Genomic DNA, 20,867 nt, shown 5'->3' on the forward strand with positions numbered 1-20,867 from the left:
TAACTGTTTTTCATTAATAGCAATAGATCATTTATTTCATTCTTAGAGCACATTAGTACAATACATCACATGAAAACATGATTTAATTCTGAATATCAAACAGGCATCACAGTTCGCCATCATAACAATGCATTTTTCTTGATACCAAATATTCGAATCCCATTGTTATTCATTTGCTAGATTATATTCGTTAGACAATTTAAAACGAACGGACACGGAATTCAATGAAAAAAAATCATCTCCAAGGTTGAAAATACCAATATCTATCTTACAGTTTGATGATAATATCACGAACTGACCGACCTAGAAACACCCTTCGTCACCGATATTCGTTTCAAGAGTAATTAAGAAAATAATTGACCCGCCGCCGTAGGATACCTGCTCTAATTACAGCCTTCTCTTCAAGTGCTCCAAGAAACTGTGACATCATGTGATACGATGGTGTCACGTGGTCACTTTCACCGCTTTTGGAGTCGTCTGCTTTCGTCTTTACTATTTGGCGCTCACACGGATACTGAACTTGATATGGGCGGTTTAATCCGTTTACCGCCCCCGTAACTCAGGGGACCGCTCGCCCTGTTGCATGGATGTGATAAGATTACTCCCTTCCAAATTGTCCTTCCTTGCCAAACACTAATAAAAGAAATCGGATCTACATATTTTCTGCCTTCGTAGATCGGGTTATGCCAAAATTACTGGACTCTACACATATACATGTAGTTTAATTTAATCTTCACACCGTTAATAAGAAATGAGAAACATGTTAGTCTTAGGTGTTGAGCGTAATGTGTAGTTAAAGATGAAACAAGACTAATAATGATCATAACAATAATTCAATTATATTTCGTTTTTATATTAAAAAGAACAATGCATTAGTCCAGATATTAACAATGCAATTCTTACATCATATTTTGCAACTAAACACAAATACTATACACTTATGGCGATAAAAAAACATTTATAGGCCTAATAAAAGTCACATGATGATCTGGGGTGCATTCTTAAAATTATTTTTGTTCTGTAATTCAACAGTTGCTCAATCATTTCAAAAATTAAAAATATTACTTTTTCAATTTCTAATAAGTAATCACATAGGCTATACACAACGCAAAGTACGGTTACTAATACTGAAAATTGGTGTAAAACGATTATCTAAACTATGCTTAAACTATTGAGATACAAACAAAATTAGACCAAAGGAATATTACAATTTTATGAGTAAACATTTATTTTAATTTATGTTTCCGAACTGCAGTATGCACTCGTATGAACAGTTTGCCTAGTATCCTTACTTAATTTCTCATGCAGGTAAAACAAACCAAGTTTTATCCCCGCGGTTTTACGTTCTGGATGGTGTGCATCATTCTGTTTTTTTTTTCATTTCTGCTCTAAATAAGCTTTTGGATTAATAAAGCGCATCGAGGGTTTACTGAAGGCCTTGTCAGATATTGTCGTCAAACTAAACCGTATGAGAAACGAGTGCTCCATTTTTTTGAAGGTATTTTTTTTTCTCCAAATTGAATGTATATCTAGTTCATACAAAGGCGACTGCAGTCATTTTATGGGAGGCAAGACGGCCTGAATTATACATATTTTTTAAATGACACCGCCTCTGCATGATCCAGCAAAGGCAACCTCGTTTTTTCCTCTGTGGAATAATGGTGGTATATACAATGAGTTCAGTTATATACCTAGACCATACTGGACTATCTTTTTGGCATGCTACTTTTATCCTTCTATTTTCTTGCCGTTTCCTTCCTTTTCCTCTGGTTCTTTTCTGTAAATATTTGAGATTTTTTTATAGCGGCATGTGTGGACTGTGGGTGTGAGTGTGTGTGTTTAAGGGGAGAGCTCCTGTCTTTATAAACTATCTACAGTAGATGTCGACAGACAACGCTAGTCGTTTGATAATTTGAAAATGTTCGAGTTTGCGGTCGTCTATAACAAAAATTGTAGTATGACGCGGTATAAGACGATAATAGGTGACGGTGCCGTTTGACTTTCCGATATGTGTTGTTCATGTACCATAAAAAAATGTTGAGAGTTTTGTCAAATACATAGTGGCAAGGAAACATACTGCAGTCTATATAATCCATGATCATGTTGCCAAACTAGTTATTGAACAACTTTCGTCATAACAGTCATAAAATAAAGACACAAGTGTCTTATCATGTAAATTGATCATGCATATTCTTATTCACAAAATAAAAAGCAAAGGGTATCCGGTCTCTGTTTGTCAGATGCAGTCCTATTGCTTTTGATCACGGCACGAAATATTTTCATATTGCATTCACATTACATACTATTGCTCAATGTTTGCTGCTCGAATCTTGGCCATCATCAATTCAGAAGTTGCCTTGATAATGAGGATTGGTTGCGGGAGGTGGATCACTGCGGACTGGCGGTGCACTCGGTCCGCCAACACCCCCCTGCACGTGATATCCACCTTTGTCCAATAACGGCGGCGCCTGCATTTGCGCCGGTGAAACTGTCGAAACGTAAGGCGGTGGTTGGTCAACGTGGGGTGCGAATCCAATGTGATGGGGTGAAGGGTAGCCCCCTGCTGCACCTGCCGAGGTGACGCCTGGTGGTGCTGGGGTGCCGATAGGCGGTGCTGTATAAGGCTGTTGATGGTGCACAGGGGAAGCAGCCGTGGTGGCGTGGTGTGGGATGTGGTGTGGTGACGGTTGATGATGTGGAGATTGATGAGGACTTGGGACCACGCCCACCTGATGGGGATACTGCTGCTTGGGATACGAGTTAGGTACCGCTGAGGGTGGGGCTGCTCGGGGAGTTTCACGAACGACTGGTGTAGCGCTCACCGCTGTTCTAGGTCCATCTATTTTAGAAAAAATGCAATTCGACATTAGAAAGGCAAGGACTTTCTTCCTTTTTAAATTTCATAAGGAATCTTAAAATTATTCATATACGTGACGCAAAATAACATTTATCTCTCCCTTTCCCGTTAGTAGAATAATCTTTATAAAAAAGGTGTCAATTAAAAAAAAAATGAGGATGCAGAACTAATGTAATGACAAGATAGTGTGTACTTTCTTTTGGGTGCATAAGAGATTTGTATAGTAATGAATGAACGAGACCCGGGTTTCACAAAGGCTCGGGTAATCGAATGTGGGGCTCATTTTCTATTCTCATTCATAACTGATATCCCTTTATCCTGTCCTTCATTGCCGCCGTACAGCCCAATAGAGAATCATTCATAATTATAGGGTTGTTTGTGATAACATGCAACAAGTTCGATGCGGGTAATATAGGCGGGTAAAATGAAACATATTAAAAAATAAATCCATGCAGGATGCTTTCAATAAATAACATGTTCCATCAAAAAGGAGGACACCCCAAATTAAAATAATTCAAATAAAAGAAACCGAGGCCGAAATAGGCATAGACGATCAATCAAAAAAATGTACATTGTGTGATCACGCCGATTGAAATACTCGGAGGCCATGCTTTCCTTCAATATTTGACCAGGATGTGTTTTTTTTTCGTTCAGATGTTGTCGAAGTAATGAATGAATATTCATGAACTGTTACGGTTATAGGATGTCCTGGGCGGGAGTACCCTGGGAAGCTATCCCCCAGGACTGGTCGATTGTTCGTCATGTTCGTGGGGAATCTTATTATAATTTAAATTGGGGAGTTGTCTTACCGGAGTAGCTGTCCGGTTACGCTAAAGACCACTTCAGTTGAGGCGCTGTTTTTATGGTTATTTCTAACTGAGGACTTTAAGCATGCCTAACAAAAGAGAGTGCATGCACATACATAGCAACACACCTGGGTACATTACATAACCCTTGGAAAGTGATATTATTCAATGAAAGCCTACACCCCTCCCCCGCTTTGGCCACAATTAGTATATTCATCTGCATTGATTAACAAAATTAAAACATAAAGCATGCATAACGATGCTCATACAAACACAATTCCGTTGCTTCTTCGTTCCATCTCGTTCTTGCATTCATTCATCATGCAAACTGTCACTTACGTAAATGTCTGATTACAGGTATGTGAGACAAGGGGATAATACGACCAAAGAGACTTGGACCTCGAGCCCTCTCAACACCATTAGCAGAATACGTACTGTAAGCCACGGCCGATTGTCCCGGTCCGTTGGCTCTCATACTCCGTCTTCGAGTCTGTTTTTGTTTCCAACAGCAGCAAGAGCAACAGCAGCAACATAGGATGATGCCGATGATGAGTGCGATGACGATAGCGATGGACCCACCGACGAAAGCACCGATGCTGTATAGGAAATAAAACGTGAGTTAAATTGATTGAAATTCAACTGGTTAACTGACTTACAATATTATCGTCCTGAGTGGAGGAGGGGAAGTTAACACGCCCCAAAAGATATGTTTATTTCTGGCATTCCTTTCTTCTTTGATTCATTTAATTTCCTTAATTAATATATAATAGTTTTAACTCTAATACCATGCAGAGGAGCCGAATCTATGGCAGAATCATCCTAATATATCTGAAAATATTGATCTTTTAGCTTGCTCGTTATGCTCTCAAGAAGATTTCATGAATGAAGCATTAAAAGAATGTTTGTTTATATATATTTTTCTTCTTCTTTTTTCATGATTTTTAATTTTGTATCTGTAATTATTTTGTAACTGTTGACGTTAATTTATATATTCATTAAATATTTAACGATAAAAAAAAGATTTTCAGAATGAGTGCATCGCATAAAGAAAAACGTACACTAAAGTTTCTATCGCGTAGATTCGCCAACCTTTTGTTTTTGAATGACCAGAGCTATTTGCGAGGCTATTCATATGGCTTCTTACAACTATTTTTTTTTACTTCTTGTTATAGAATAAGGGACAAGCAAGTAAATGACACACCAAGTGCTTATTTTGATCAGAATACCCCCATCTCAAATTAGACCCATAACCATTACCTTAATGGGATTTGGAAATAAGTGTAAACAGTGACACACGGGTGGGGGCGAGAAAGAAAAAAGATACATACACACAGAGAAAGAAAGTGTAATACAAAGTTTAAGAGCAAGAATGATAATAGAGGAAGAGGGAGAAGAGGAAGAAGATGATGATGAAGAAGAAGAAGAAAAAATAAGAAGAAGATGAAGAAGGAAAGAAGAAGAAAAGAAAAAGAAGAAGAAGAGAGAGGAGACAGAGAAGGAGGAGGAGGAGGAGAAGAAAAGGTGATGATACTGTTGAGTTGAGTCTCAGCATGCTGCAAATAATTTCCAAATAAACCTGATTACAGCCATGTGGTTTATTTAGACAAGCAGGACCTGAGCAGCTGAAAAAGTAGTTTCCCATGTGAATTTGACAAGTCAATTATTATAAGCAACTGCTTCTCCAACTCATGTTCTGTATACTGACGATGCTTACTTGAAGACAACAAAATAACACGAGTATTCAATGTATTTAATCGTGTGATGAGCTAATTCTTATTATTAGAATATACCCGTAATGAACACGAGATGACATAATAAAGAACACTGAATGCAGTCTTTTATTTCAAAATGCAAAATGAGACCTTGTGCTGTTAAACTGAGAATAAACATGATAAAGGGTGTCTTACTATGATAATTCAGTATTGTTGCATTTATGTAGTTACGAATTTGCAGTTGAATTTTAAAGGGGAACGAAACCTTTGGAACAAGTTGGCTTATGTGGAAACAAAACAAAAATCAAAGAATAACATAAAATCGGACAACATAATTAGAAAGTTATGAGGACTTGAATATTGCGATCAGTAATGATATGGAGATCATCTCATTGGTAATGCAACAAAGATGTGTGATGTCACATGTGAACAACTCTCAATTTGATGGACTATCTGTATTACATGCCCTCCTATAGAAAGATAATACGATCTACTATTAGATGTGATAAAAGAGGCATTTTAAGTGAAATAAATACAAAATTAATGGGAAAGTTGTTCACATGAGACATCTTTGTCGCATTGCCAGTGGGAGGATTCACATTACAATAATGATCCCAACTTCAAATCCTCATAACTTTCTTATTGCTTTTTAATTTTTCTCAGACTATCGTTGATTTGTTTCTTTGATATTTGTGTTTTCGAACAAGCTATCTTGTTTCAAAGTTTTCTTTTTTTTATGAGGGCAAAATAAGTAAAATGTTAAAGAATACATTAAAGCGAGGGAGCCCCCCCCCCCCCGTGTACCTTCCGCTGCTATACATGTGCGGTCATTAATGTATCCACAACGGTCCTCTGTATTATACAGGCCTAACCAAATATATTTTATTTTACACAAATTGCATTCATATTCTTGTCGATGGAATAAAAAGATTTAGAATATACAGCGAAGACAAGAAAGGAAAGTCTTACACTCATGCGCTATAGATGACTACCAGTCTTGGCATCGACACAACATTTTACAATCTAACGTAGATAATCTAGCAAGATCAAAACATGGTATACAAGAGGGTGATTATTCTCACACGCGTGGGTGCGACTTCCTACATGAAGACATCCCTCAAAATCCACTCTTAAACTGATATAGATTAGATTAACATCCACGCAATGTGCACTCCTATACGATGGTATGTATTTATCATCTAAATTATGTTTTGTTGCGCGTCTTCATGAAAAAATGATTGTCCCTTTAGCACGTGGGCATCATTATTTGGTTTTCTGGAAAGGGATGATGATAATGATGATGGTGATGATGATGATGATAATGATGATGCTGCTGCTGCTGATGATATTCAGGTCAAATATATATAGAAACAGATCAAAATTATCAAGAAAACAATCAGGACAAAAGAGTCCACCAAGAAAATTGGAATGTCAGAATGATTTTGAAATGAAAAAAAAAAAAACGGAATGTAGTGCTTCTCATTAAACAGGGATGCAATTTAAAAAAATGATACAATTTAGAAGTTTCATTGTAAGTGTGCATTTTGTAATTTGTAAGACGCGCAAACACACATTTTATCAAAACATGAAAATATTCCAAGCTGAGGACAAAATCGCATCAGGCGAACCTGCCCCTTGATCTGTTACTAAAATGTTTCAATACAGGGGGGGGGGGGGTAATGAGCCTTTCAGATTCCCAACCTGGTCATTTCTATATACTTTTCAGTATGGCTTGGGGTAAACATGGTGATTGGCCTCGTACAATCGACCGGAGATGAGCTCGTACACATCATGTTCATCAACCGCCTGCCGGGGGCTCAACATTAGGAAAACACTCTTCATTCTATATTATTCTTTCTCCGTAATGTCTTTATCTTGTCAATGTCTGCTGTCCTTTATCTCTTCTCATATGTCGTATTTATCATTATCATTTCTCTGTGCCCAGCTATTATTTTTCTTTTCTCGTCTCAATCTTGTTCCCCCTTTTAAAACTTTCTTTCCTTCTATCTTCTATAGTCCCCTCACAATATTATTTTGTCTTGTATTCTAATAACCCCCTCTACAGTATTTTATATTTCCCAGTTTATGCTGCCCTACCTCGATTTCTTTCTCTCTCCCATTTCAGTTCGTTATCTTTCCCTTTTTTATCCCCCTTTAAGAAATTCTCCTCCAAGTCATCCTCGCGCCATCTTCGAACACGATCTCTATCTCCTCTGTGCAAAATGACTTTCTTCCCTAACATAATAATATCAGGAGCAACTTCGCCTCCTCAGCATAATCAAATCGCATGCTGTGATTTGAAGATGACATGGCATATAGCAAAGAACGTAGTTCAGTGAATGGGATTATGATGAAGATTAATTATGATGACGGCTATAATGATGATGATGATGATGATATGATGATGAAAATAATGATGATAACTATGGTGATGATAACTATGGTGATGATAATGATGACGGCGATGATGATGATAATAATGATGCTGCTGATGATGATGACGATGATAAAGATGTTCATGATAAAGATATTGATGACAATAAACTACGGTGGAATTAATGATGATGATGATAGTGATGGTGACGACGGTGATGATAATGAATATCACGCTATAATATCGGGAATATTGATAGGAATATCAAGATAAGTTAATTTTGGCAGGAGGAAAAAGATGACGAATTTGATAGCAAATTGCTCATGACAAAGGATGATAATCGATGATGAAGATTACACTATTGACCTGACTGTACAAAATTATTTATTACTATCTAAATCCTGCCTCCTATTTCCAAATACATATCTAACGGTCTGATTTTTAACGAAATTCACCGGAGTTTTGCTCAATTAGTAACCTTTATGTGAAAATGTAATTGACCCATCAGTATGCATGAGTTCAAGTGTACGGAGTGAATTACTTTTAATATTGACATAATGTACAATTCTCAATTTAAAAAAAAATGTTACCCCTCTGATTATGAAAAAAAGATATTTGATATCAAACGAACTGCATTCTCTACTAACTTGATATTTTTGTTTCCTCGAAACGGATGGTTTAGTTTTTGTATCTCTCTTTTAAAATGATCTTCTGATAAAAGAGATCAAGCTCAAATTGTTAGATTTCCACTGATTTTATCGATATTGTCTTAAAAAAAACGGAAAATGATTGAGGATTCACCCCACCCCTTTAAATTGAAGCGTACAACGTGATTGCACGCGATGGAATAGTTGGTTAAAATGAGAGCGTAGGAGGACCGGCAGGGTCGATTTCAGAATTGATTAATCCATACCTCAGAATTTGTCTTGAGGTAAAGTTTAATATCCCAGCCAGGAATCATGATGGTCTGATCCGAAGCTTGTATATATATTGCGGTTTCATAAACATAAAAACCTTCATGCAGGTTTATGTACATTGATATAAGTGCATAAGATTATCGACATAACTGGGATTTATGAAAGCGGGAAGCTTGCGAGAGGAGGAGGAGGAGAGAGGGGGGGGGGGGGGGGGGGGGTGGAAAGGATGGATTGGGCAGAGATGAAATGAAGACTGTGAGAGCGAAAGAGGAGATGGGTCGCATTTTTAAAATATCAAGTCTATTTAATATGGACGTAACGAAAAAATCTACTGTTTATCATAACTGCATAATAATTTCATTGTTATGCATTATAGTTCTTATATACTCATCAGCGAGATGAGCTTTGATCTGACTGATATTGACATCATAAATGAGAGTGATAGGCAATGAACACGACGGGGTGCTTTGGGGTCAAGTGCTCCGACTATTTGGGATATTTCAATACCAACCGATTACTGTGACGTATAACTTCTTCGTGTTCTAACCCTTAAAAGAAAAAAAAAACTATACCCTTCGTCATTATGGAGATTATAATTATATTGTTATATTTACTTTAAAGTACCACTTTGTTGGAAAATGAACTTAAGATTGCTGTTTACGATAATTAGGAAACTGGTTCAATTAGTCGCCCCGAAAATAATCAAGTCCCTTTCAGAATATGACGGGGTGATTTCCCCAAAGTAGGCTGAACCGTGATACACGGCCTGAGACAACCTTCCACATAGAAGAAGATGGTTACATTATTTGTGAGAAGGTGTTATGGCAAGCAGCTGTCCCGGTATTTGATGAGCATATGGACTTTTTTCAAACATGGTTAAACAGTGTTCTCTATACAGAGGACGCAACGCCGTCGCTTTGATGAGGCCTGACTTACACCTAAATAGTGTAAACGGAATTTGCCGTCTGCTTGAAATAATTGTTGGTTGAGACTGTCAAATGAATTTAGGTTATGATGATTACTCAATTGAATGTGTTAAGAACAGAGAATGTCATCAATTATTTTGGTAAGAAAGTAACATCGTACGATAACCCCCCCCCCACTTTCTCAAGTATTTAGCTATTTTCGAAATAATACTCTGCTTTCTGTATGTTACTTTTTTCATTTTCCTTACTCTTCTTAATCTAGAGAGATTTGGATCATTTTTTTCTGATGAATTCTCTTTATGAATAGTTATTTCGCTTATCATCAGGATCGTTGTTTTAAATTTCCTTTCTGCTTTTTTTTGTATTTTAATCCATCGACTGTTTTTTTTTTCTTGTTTGTGATTTATGTTCTGTTTCTAAATTCATGAAGAAGTATAATCTAGTAGTATATAGAGCCATGCCATGATTGCATCAAGCCTTTGATCACAGATATAATTGAATGACGTCAAAACCTGATATTTGTTCTTTGTCTCGCATTGCATTGTAGGAAGTTTGATCTTTCCAGAGGTCATCTGATTAGCGAGAGTGAGACCACATGACAACTTGATCAAATTGATTTGTTGGCCTCAAAATGACTTCGAAGTTCATTTAGTTGCTACTCTGATGACAAAGTCAAAATTATGAAAACTATAGTATGTAACCGATTAAAATCTTGCCTAAGATGGCTTCAACGAAAAAAGTTGCTAAAGAACATGGAGATGAATAGAACAAGGAAGTGAAATTGAGGCGCTTCTTTTTACACTTGTAGAGTCACTATTTCAATAAATTATTTTTATCATCTTAAAATTTACGAGGCCGCCATTATCATCAAGCCTAGTCATTCAGGATGGCGGTCTCGTGCATTCCTTTAAATAATCTTGTTTTGAAAAATTTATAATACATCTTGTTGAAATTTATTTTCATTATTTATACTATACGACTATTATTATTTTGTTATATATATATTACCTTTGTATATTGTATGCATGTAATTGTAATTCTGATACTGATGTGAATACAGAAAACAAATAAAATTAAACTTCGCAGTCGTTGTGATTATTATGGCGAAATATATATTTTTAACTCTAAATCTAATATTCTTCAGAAATAACTGCACATTTTTGTTTGAACGAACTATAGATGTGATGGATTTTACCAAATCTTCCTGAAAAGCGCGTTGCTTGAGACGGAAATGTTATGGATTTAATTTTACAGTGTCGGCCCGCAATCATCATGGTCAACATGGTCAACATATGATGTAGCATGACGATATTCCAATTAGAATGAGATGAAAATAAACTCAAATCACAAAGCACAAATAAAAAAAACCCCACACCTCCAGATGTAGTTGACAAAGAAGGCGATATTCTGAGGCACAAGGACACGATGAGCATAATAACAAAATAATAAGCATATATGTATGTGAACATTTAAGATATTATATAAGTAAATAAATTATTGTGATAAACCTCGGCAAAATATCTGTCTTCGAGTGACGTAAGTGAAAACAGGTGTGTGTAAGTTGCTCCATGTTGGAGACACAGGGACTTTGAGATCGTGATATGGCAGGCATCCCTCGTTACTTGTTCAAAACCAGGGCATAGACAGAATTTTCGGTATCTGGGAGGCAGGAGGTGACGGCAGCGCGTCGGCAGCGGATAAGGGGGAGGGGCGGATCCAGCTTTCGCCAGTATATGGGGGGGGGGGGGCAATTTTCTCCCACATTTCCCCCGATCGACCGCTCAAAGATGATTTGTGTTTGTTTCTTTGCAGGGGGAATTATAACAGTCACTTCTTAGCTTTATTCTTATAAAACAACTTTTAAATTTCATGAATTTTGTCCTGAAAATTGAACATTCTGTGCAATGTTTGTGCTCCTAGGCAAGATGCATCATAAGATAAGATTTACCGCGAGCATGAAGCACGCGCAGAACATTTTAATATTTCTGGCCTGATCGAAAAGGGCCCGTTAAGGACTGTTTGTAGTCAGCCATAAAGACGATAGTATTTAGTAATCAAATAATGAGAGCACGAAACGCAAGCTGATAATTTTTGATATTCCGACCTTAAAATCTGACATTCTAAGCTCTTTTTGTAATTTTGAACGATGATCGGTGTATAGCTTAAGAACTGGTGCGAACGCGCGAAGTGTTTCTCTCAAGTAAAAAATGACATCTGTTGGGGGGTTGCCAATTAATAAGGGGGCCAAGCCGGCCCCCATTAGATCCGCGCCTGGGGGGGGGGGGGGGGTGATCTGAAAAAACAACTATTCAGTGATTATTATGTCAGAGCGATGATGAGGGTTGGGTGATTTTGACCTCATAGTGAAGCATCAGACAAGCATAATTCCCTTTAATATTCTCCACATCGCCGTGTGCTCTGTACAATCCGCTCCTATAAGGGCATGACATAGCCACCCTATATCACGTAATTCATTAATTATCATGGAAATCATTCCCTCAGTCAATTAATTTTCATGTGATTTCCTGTTTGAACCCGATAGAATCTCATCGTCATAGTCACGAAGAAAAATACGGAGTGGAGGTCATGATAACCTGCTCACAAAACATCCTAAATTTCAGTACATAATTATGCAGAAATGATAATAATGGTGAAAGTACATACAATCGGAGTGACATGGGGGTGGGGCTATTGAAAGGGTGTCCTAAAATAAACGACAATTCCATCATAACTATACTTTGTGTGCCCACAATCAACCCTTTGAGCAGCTCCCTGGAAGGCATTCTCCTAACCTGTGATTTTCATACCGTTTCCAAGATCATGATTTATGATTCAGTGTGGAGCAATTATCAATACTTACTTGAAATGTTCTAAGAAATATCCAGTGGGTTTGCTGCAACAGTATTTGTATGTTGCCGAACCACAGCAGTAGATGTTCTTGAGAGCATCTCCTACAGCATCTGGTCCTGGACAATGTTTACTGGTGTGGTAGGTCCCAGCGTCATCCACGTAGGCTTCACAGAATTCACCCGCTATCAAATCGAAAATATTGATATTCACAATAGTATTTTCATAAAAAGAATAACTAAACGAAAAAAAAACACACCCGAAAACAAGAAAGCAACAAGAAGCTCGATCCGAACGGTGGATTTGGAGTGAAAGGGGAAAAAGTCAAAGCCATTAACCCCAGACACAAGGAGAGAGAAAGAGGGAGAGGGGGGGGGGGGGGGAGGGGGAGGGGTAGAGAGAGAGTGTGTGTGTGTTAGGGGCAAAATGATAATAATAATGATGATGATAATAATGATAATAATAAAATAATAATGATAATAATGATAATAGTAAATGATAATAATGATAATGATGAAAATAATGATAACAATAACGATGATTATAATGATGATAATACTACTACTACTGCTACTACTACTCCTGCTACTACTACTACTACTACTACTACTATATATACTACTATATATTACTACTACTACTACTACTACTACTACTACTACTACTACTACTACTACTACTACTACTACTACTACTGCTGCTACTACTGCTACTATACTGCTGCTACTACTACTACTACTACTACTACTACTACTACTACTACTACTACTACTACTATTACTACTACTACTACTACTACTACTGCTACTACTACTACTATTACTACTACTACTATACTACAAATAATAATAATAATACCCCCACCGCCGGCACTATATTATACTACAACTAATTCTACTATATTACTACTACTTCTACAACTACTTTGCTCTTGAAATGAATAAGATTGTTTTTAAGAAACTTACAAATCAGATTTGTAAGAATAGGACCCCTATAACTAAGGATAATAAGAGCCTATAACCTAATGAAAGAAAACTTCCAAAAGATGTCAGTAATCTTAATTTAATTTTTTTAAGGTCTGAAAAATAAAAATACGGCTTTTGTTGTTGTTGTTGTTGAAATTTACTTACTCGTGCCGCTATCCTGCCCTTTGAAAACATCAGGCAACTCCGGGAATTCAAAATCCATATTGTATTAATCCAACTTATATCTCGTTTAATATCCACAATGCACACTATTAAACACTCCAAGACAAGAAATTAGAGTGGCATTAAAAAATGTGAGCACATCACGTCATTAATGAAGATAAAAAGAGAAAGCATAAATGTGGCCTATTTGATGCAGAGATCCGTAACAAAAAACTGATAATTTAGAGATCCTACGCCACGAGAAATAACCATTTAGCGTTAATTATAACTACTAGTACTTTGATCGTCGACGATTCTTTGTGCGCTTAATTTACGTCCTCAAACTTTGCGGGGTGTGAAAGTTTCCCCCTTGCGTCATCAGGGGGCTTTACACAAGGCACAAAGACGATACGAGTAAGCCTCGATGGACTAGCTGAAGTTGAAGATATGCTGAATTTGTATATTTATTAATTTTCTGTTAAAAGACATTTCCAGGACAGAGTGTATTCTGTGCCTTAATTCATCATAGTGGTATCCAATCGTAGTTTGTTAATATTTCCTGAAAATAAATTTTTGTTCACATTTTTGGCTGTCGTTTTCTAGTTGTTTGTAAAGTCATGCATAACTATACGCAGGGTTTTATGAAACTGCCATCGGGATTTGGGGATCGAAAATGTTTGTGAGTCAACCCCATAACAAGTATATCTAAACTTCCTTGACGTGGATGGTGTGGGGGGCAATATTAGACCCTATTCACATAATAATTATGTATATTCAGTTCGGTTAAGGTTAATTAAGATTCATATCCTTTCAGGAGATGTTTACAAACACTTTCTGTTTCATAATTCCATTTCGTATTACACAGCTTACCTTACTTTATGTTGGGAAAAATTATTAAATGGAAAAAGTAAAAAAATATGGTTTGATTGGCTTTGTACGCACGCCTTGCTCTAGATAGACATTTGGTTCTTAAAGCATTATACTAAGTTGACCACGCTCTTATCATGATTAACATCAATTTGCACATTTTTTTTATGTGAAATAAATATCTTGTTATGCTTATGCATTTATGGACCAGCTTGGACTTATTGAACCAATATGGACTCAATGAAATAAAGATTAAATCGAACCAACTGGTGATCGGTATTTTCATGTTATTAATCGCTTCCGACATTAATGTCACTAAATCCATAATGTGAAGACACCCATTATGATAGAAGAGAGAGAGAGAGAGCGAGAGAGAGAGGGGAGAGATGGAGAGAGAGAGAGGGGGGGGGGGGGGAGGGGCATTTTAGGGGCAAAGAAGGGAAAGACCAATAGCCAAGGCAGGATGTTATTTTATTCAAGTCCGACGCTCTCAAATAGACGAAACAATTATGACGTATGTGTGTTTGTCTGATATGTACTAATTAGTCCTTTCCACGTGTAGCTCACAAAATGAACTTATCAACTGAGGCCATTTCTAAAGTGTTGGCCTTAGCATCATTATTATCCTTATTAAATGTTTTAAATGCTGTGTCACATTGATATTGTTATCATCTTATTACAAAATGACTAACTTCATTTAAAAAAAAGGAAAATGGGTTTTAATGATCTTTATTATGCTTTATGACTGATTGCCCAGAAAATCATTTTATTGCCTAAATGGCGCCACATAAATTGAAAGAATATTTTGAGATAACTATGTTCAATCGACGATGAATCATTTCAATTTACATCTTTTTGAATTATAAGATTTTATCAAACTTAATCAACCACAATTTGGGAGTATCATATTGTAACCGACTTTTTGCCTAAAGCAAATGAAAGCGGAAGTTCATTTTAATAGCATGTAATATATAGACATGGTATTATGTATTCAGTTTTTTTTATTCTTTGTTTTTTTATAATTTTATTCATTTATTTATTTATTCATTTTATTTGTTTATTTATTTATTTATTCACATTTTTTTATGGGGGGCAGGGGGCTGCTACTTAGGGCTTAGAAAGGTATGAGTTTGGTAATGTCAATATTAAAGCCTATACAAGAAAAATGTTCTGTGGATATGCATGGGGATGGTAGACTTCCGTAGCTGGGTATTATCAATTGCCCCGGCCAGGAGATAATCATTGATTCGAATTGTTATGTGATGGGGTGTAGCGACCCAGTGAGTACAGGGGCCGCAGAAGTGGGAGGGGGCTTCATCCCCCACCTTTTTTCAAAAACCGTGTACAAAAACGTGACAAAGTACGTGATTGTGAGAATGTGAAGAGTGCATGAACATTGGATGGTCGAATTTTTGCACTCTCAAGGAAGCCTGGTAGCAAGAAAAAACTGATTACCTGTCAACAAGACATTGACAAACTCTAATTGAGTAATGTGCCTCCTGGTTGTGTTTATGGCTCCTACTTTTTTATATTACATTGTTTGGGCTTGATTACATGCCCTTTGTTTGTTTGTTGTTGTTTTTTCTTCTATCTGTATTTTTCTCTCCTTTCTCCAATCCTTTTCATTTTTTTTCTCTTCTCCTTTTCTCTATATCTTAAATGTTTTCATTTCATATGTATTTATACTGTTAATAATATTGTTTGATATGCTACATGTGTGTTTTTATTGTAACTGTTTAGTGGAAATTGAAGATATAACATGCTCTGCTTGCTTACATGTAATCTCTGAATTTGATAATAATGATAAATGCCATTGTCTTTCTCCTGTTTGTATGAACTCTATTTTTGCATTCAGTGAACTTGAAGCTGACAGATTTTGTGCAATATTCAATGATAAACAAGTTGATGCTTTTGATTTTCCTCTGGCTTAATATATAGTGATATCTCTGATCATTTTCCAGTGTTCCAAATCTCCAAACAAAAACATTGTACTCAAGTTGAACCTTTATGCCACAGCCGGATTATTAATGATGTGGCTATCGAGTCTTTTAAGAAATCATTATGTAGTGTCAAGTGGGCTGAGGTGATTGATTGTTCCCATACTGATGAAGCTTACAATAGATTTTCAGATTTGTTTTTATCATTGTATAATGAAGCTTTTATAATGAAAAAGAATAAACCAAGGAAAAGTAAAATTAAAAAACCTTGGATTACTTGTAGTATTTTGCATCAAATTGACAAGAGAAACAGACTTTATAAGCAATATGTTAAGAATCGTAATAACTTTAACAAGAGAAAATATAATAAAGTACGAAATAGAGTTAACAGAATTTTGAATTCAGCAAAAAAGAATTATTATAAGTTTAAATTTAAAATTGCTCAAGGAAACATAAAAAAGACATGGGAAGTAATAAATGATGTCCTTGGCAAGTCTAAAAAAAGACTTCCTTCATATATTTCATTCAATGGTCAAGAAATTCATGATCCCAAAACTATTTCTAACCACTTTAACAATTTTTTTGTGAATATTGGACAGGAAATAAGTAAATCATTACCCAATACTGATAATGACTTTGCCAAATTCTTGCCGATACCTTGTTCAAAATCTCTTTATTTCAAGCCGGTTACTGAGAGTGAAATTGTAGATATTGTAAAAAAGTTAAAGGCTACAAATAGTTGTGGAATAGATGATATGAATCCTAGAGTATTAAAAAATGTTATCCATGTAATTTCAAAACCATTATGTCATATTTTTAACTCATCTTTGATATCTGGTGTTTTTCCACATAAATTAAAAATAGCTAAAGTAGTACCCATACATAAGAAAAATGATATTCATAATATAGCAAATTACCGACCAATATCAATTCTCCCTTTCTTCTCAAAAATTTTGGAAAAAATTGTCTATAACAGGACATATGATTTTATTTCCTCTCAGTCACTATTTACTCATTGTCAATATGGTTTCTTGAAGCATCTTTCTCCTGAAATGGCTTTAATTGATTTATATGATTTTGTTACCCGTTCTTTTAGTAAAAAAGAGCATACTATTGGAGTTTTCTTGGATTTAACAAAGGCCTTTGACTCTATTGATTTTTCAATTTTATTACACAAGCTTAAGTTTTATGGAATCAGAGGATTATCTTTATCTTGGTTTGAGAATTATCTTTATGGTAGAAGACAACATGTTCTGTATCAAAATACATTATCCGATTCACTAAACGTAACATGTGGCGTGCCGCAGGGCTCAATCCTCGCCCCCTGTTGTTTTTACTATTTATTAACGATCTTCCTAATTGCTCAGATGAGTTGAAATTTATTTTGTTTGCCGATGATACCAACATTCTTTACTCAACAAAAAATTACTTATCAATAAACAATTTAAATGACAAATTAATCAATGTTTCATACTGGTTTAATTGTAACAGATTATCATTGAATGCTGAAAAGTCTAATTTAATGTACTTTCATATCAAAAAATCTAAATTTCATACAAATATTTCTGAACAACTAAAGATAACAATGAACGGCAAGATTATCCAGAGAGTCCACTCTGTTAAATTTTTAGGTATTTTTATCAATGAAAACATGTCATGGACTGATCACATTATGTATATTGCAAACAAAGTGTCAAAGGGTGTTGGTATCATTGGTAAACTGCGAACAGTATTACCTAAAAATATATTGAGATTGCTTTACAATACATTTATTTTACCATTTTTGACTTACTGTAATGCTGTTTGGGCAAACACTTACAAATCTAAGTTGAAGTCCCTTTTTTTATTACAAAAGAGGGCTGTTAGAATATGTTCTTTGAATTCATACTATGCCCATAGTAGACCCCTGTTCAAATCACTCAAAATTCTTAACATTTATCAGTTGAATAGATATTGCATCTTGATTTTACTGTTCAAACATAAAATTGGGATTTTACCTTGTTTACTTAATAATATGCTTTCATTAAATATGTCGGTACATAACTATAATACAAGGAATAAAAATAAATATCATTTATGGGCAGTCGAAAAATCCTATCTGCTATTTTCATTCAGTCATAAAGCACCAACAGTTTGGAATGACCTGCCAAGTGATATAACATCAATAAAGAATTATAATGCATTTAAAATAAGTATAAAGGAGCATTTAATCAGTCTTCAACTTGTGTAGATTTATTTTCCACCTTTTACCTTTGTGTAGGGTTTGTATGGTTTGTTTTGTGTTTTTCTTTTTGATCTTGTGTTTTATTGTGGGCAAATAAGTTTCTTATATTTTACTTTGTCAATTTTATTTTGTCTAATTTCTTTGTGGGAGGTTATCTTGACAAACTCTACTTTGGGGTTTTTATAATTTCCCTATGTCCTCTGTTTAAATGTTGACTTATTGTATACATTGGTTTACATTTGCTCAATTATGTATTTTATGAATTTTTATATTGTGATTTTTATTTGGAAATAAATGAATTGAACTGAAAAATTACCATAATAATAATAGACAGTTCTTGTATAGCGCATAACACATTATAAATAACGTCTCTATGCGCTTCCAAAGGACTTGGATATTATTACCCTGGCTTTAGCCTCGCAGCCTTTTACAGCGCGATGGCATTTCAAGGAATAAATTCCTGCCAGGTACCCATTTACCTCACCTGGGTTGAGTGCAGCACAATGTGGATAAATTTCTTGCTGAAGGAAACTACGCCATGGCTGGGATTTGAACCCACGACCCTCTGTTTCAAAGTCCGGAGACTAATCCGCTGGGCCACAACGCTCCACAACGCTCCATAGGATTGTGATTTTTTGCATAGTCAGCCCCCCATTTGAAAACCGTTCCGCGGCCCCTAAAATAAACATTGAAACTTTTTAAGAATGCATTTTAGAACCTATTCGTATAATACCAATGGTACATGGTATTTAATTTTACAATGGGGGGGGGGACAAGAATAGCGATCAGAAAAAGGATCTGTATTAGTCTATGTGTTTTAATTATAAAGGCTATGCGAGAGAGTGTAGAGAACTAGCAATAATTTTTGATATTTTCAAGGGCGAAACTTAAAGGACAAGTCCACCCTAACAAAAACTTGATTTGAATAAAAAAGAGAAAAAATTTACAAGCATAACACTGAAAATTTCATCAAAATCGGATGTAAAATAAGAAAGTTATGATATTTTAAAGTTTCGCTTCATTTCACAAAACAGTTATATGCACATCTCAGTCGGTATGCAAATGAGGGAACTGATGACATCACTCACTCACTATTTCTTTTGTATTTTATTATATGAAATATGAAATATTTTTATTTTCTCGTGATTGTCATGTGAAATGAAGTTTCATCCCACCCTGAACACGTGGAATTCCATTATTTTAACATTTTGTGCTTCAGGCAAGGAGGTCCTAATCGTCAAACTCGTAAAAATTGAAATATTTTATAATTCAAACAATAAAAAAAAAATAGTGAGTGAGTGACATCATCGACTCTCTCATTTGGATGTAACTGGCTCGTTCATATAACTAGTTTGTTAAAAATAAGCGAAACTTTGAAATGTCATATTTTACATCCGATTTTGATGAAATTTTCAACATTGTGCTTGTCTGATATTTCTCTACTGATTCAAATCAACATTTTTCTGAGGTGGACTTGAACTTTAATATTTGATATAAATTTTAATATACAGTATACGGTTAATAGAGTATTGCAAAGAACGTGGTTTTAACAGCAATGCCACTTAAAAATAATTATTGATTCAAGGGAAGATGATGACCGGAGAGAGTGTTTTAAAGTGAAGCTTGGCATTTGGAACACTCTGTTATCGTATAGCTTTAATAGTTAAATAGCGGAATAATGGTATACTAGTATAGAAAAGTGTGATTTAAACATTATGATTGATGCATATATTGATGTTTGATAATAAATAACCAAGCTTTAGTCAGATTAGCTTACATATACAATTACCCCCCATCAATCTATTATTTAAGTTAGATATTATTACGTAGATAGCACCTTACCTGTTTGGATTATCCAAGATAAAAGCTGCGAGGTGATAAAGAAAACGCTTAAAATTGTCTTAAAATCCAAGAAAGACATCTCAACCAAGATCTCAATACTGCATCCAACCCTGCATCAATAAACTGCCATCCACCGCGTACGAATGAGAAACGGTGATTAATATATCCAAATTATCCAATCCGCAAAATGGGATGGCCCTTTTGTTCAATTAAGATCGGGACTAATCGATATTATGATGTTAAAAAGCAAGTCGACTGAATGTGTAGTGTATGCATGATAGTATATTTTCTACTACAACGCATCATCTCACACGCATAGATGCAGGTAATAATGTTGTCCACTTGGAAAAGTGATCAGACGATCGAAGCGAATTTATAGCTACTCCCTGAGGAAATAAAAGGTGCGTAAACCTCACGGGGCGCATCGAAGA

The 20,867-nt window shown here is 35.5% G+C and overlaps 1 protein-coding gene across 3 annotated transcripts; it reads right to left on the reverse strand.

Annotated features, from left to right (window-relative positions):
• Positions 1-1,497: 1,497 nt before the first annotated feature.
• LOC121411084 (protein shisa-like-2A) lies at positions 1,498-20,789 on the reverse strand. 3 transcript variants are annotated; one of them, XM_041603596.1, is made up of 4 exons: positions 20,437-20,789; positions 12,453-12,624; positions 4,099-4,259; positions 1,498-2,839 (listed from the first exon to the last, which is right to left on the reverse strand). In XM_041603596.1, the coding sequence occupies exons 1-4, from the start codon at positions 20,513-20,515 to the stop codon at positions 2,346-2,348; spliced, it is 906 nt and encodes a 301-aa protein (XP_041459530.1). In that variant the 5' UTR covers positions 20,516-20,789; the 3' UTR covers positions 1,498-2,345. The 3 variants fall into 3 exon arrangements, with proteins under 3 accessions (XP_041459530.1, XP_041459528.1, XP_041459529.1); XM_041603594.1 differs by having other exon boundaries at positions 4,003-4,259; positions 20,437-20,760; XM_041603595.1 differs by lacking the exon at positions 20,437-20,789 and adding an exon at positions 13,570-13,842 and having other exon boundaries at positions 4,003-4,259.
• Positions 20,790-20,867: the final 78 nt, after the last annotated feature.

This window comes from Lytechinus variegatus, chromosome 3, assembly GCF_018143015.1.
Source record: "Lytechinus variegatus isolate NC3 chromosome 3, Lvar_3.0, whole genome shotgun sequence".
In the NCBI taxonomy this organism is placed as follows: Eukaryota; Metazoa; Echinodermata; class Echinoidea; order Temnopleuroida; family Toxopneustidae; genus Lytechinus; species Lytechinus variegatus.

Excerpts from the sequence above, each read along its gene's own strand:
- LOC121411084 (XM_041603594.1), bottom strand. The coding sequence starts at position 20,515 with ATGTCTTTCTTGGATTTTAAGACAATTTTAAGCGTTTTCTTTATCACC. Across the intron at positions 12,625-20,436 it reads ATCTTGGATAATCCAAACAG|CGGGTGAATTCTGTGAAGCC; the intron begins GTAAGGTGCTAT and ends TCGATTTGATAG. Across the intron at positions 2,840-4,002 it reads ACCTGTAATCAGACATTTAC|ATGGACCTAGAACAGCGGTG; the intron begins GTAAGTGACAGT and ends TTTCTAAAATAG.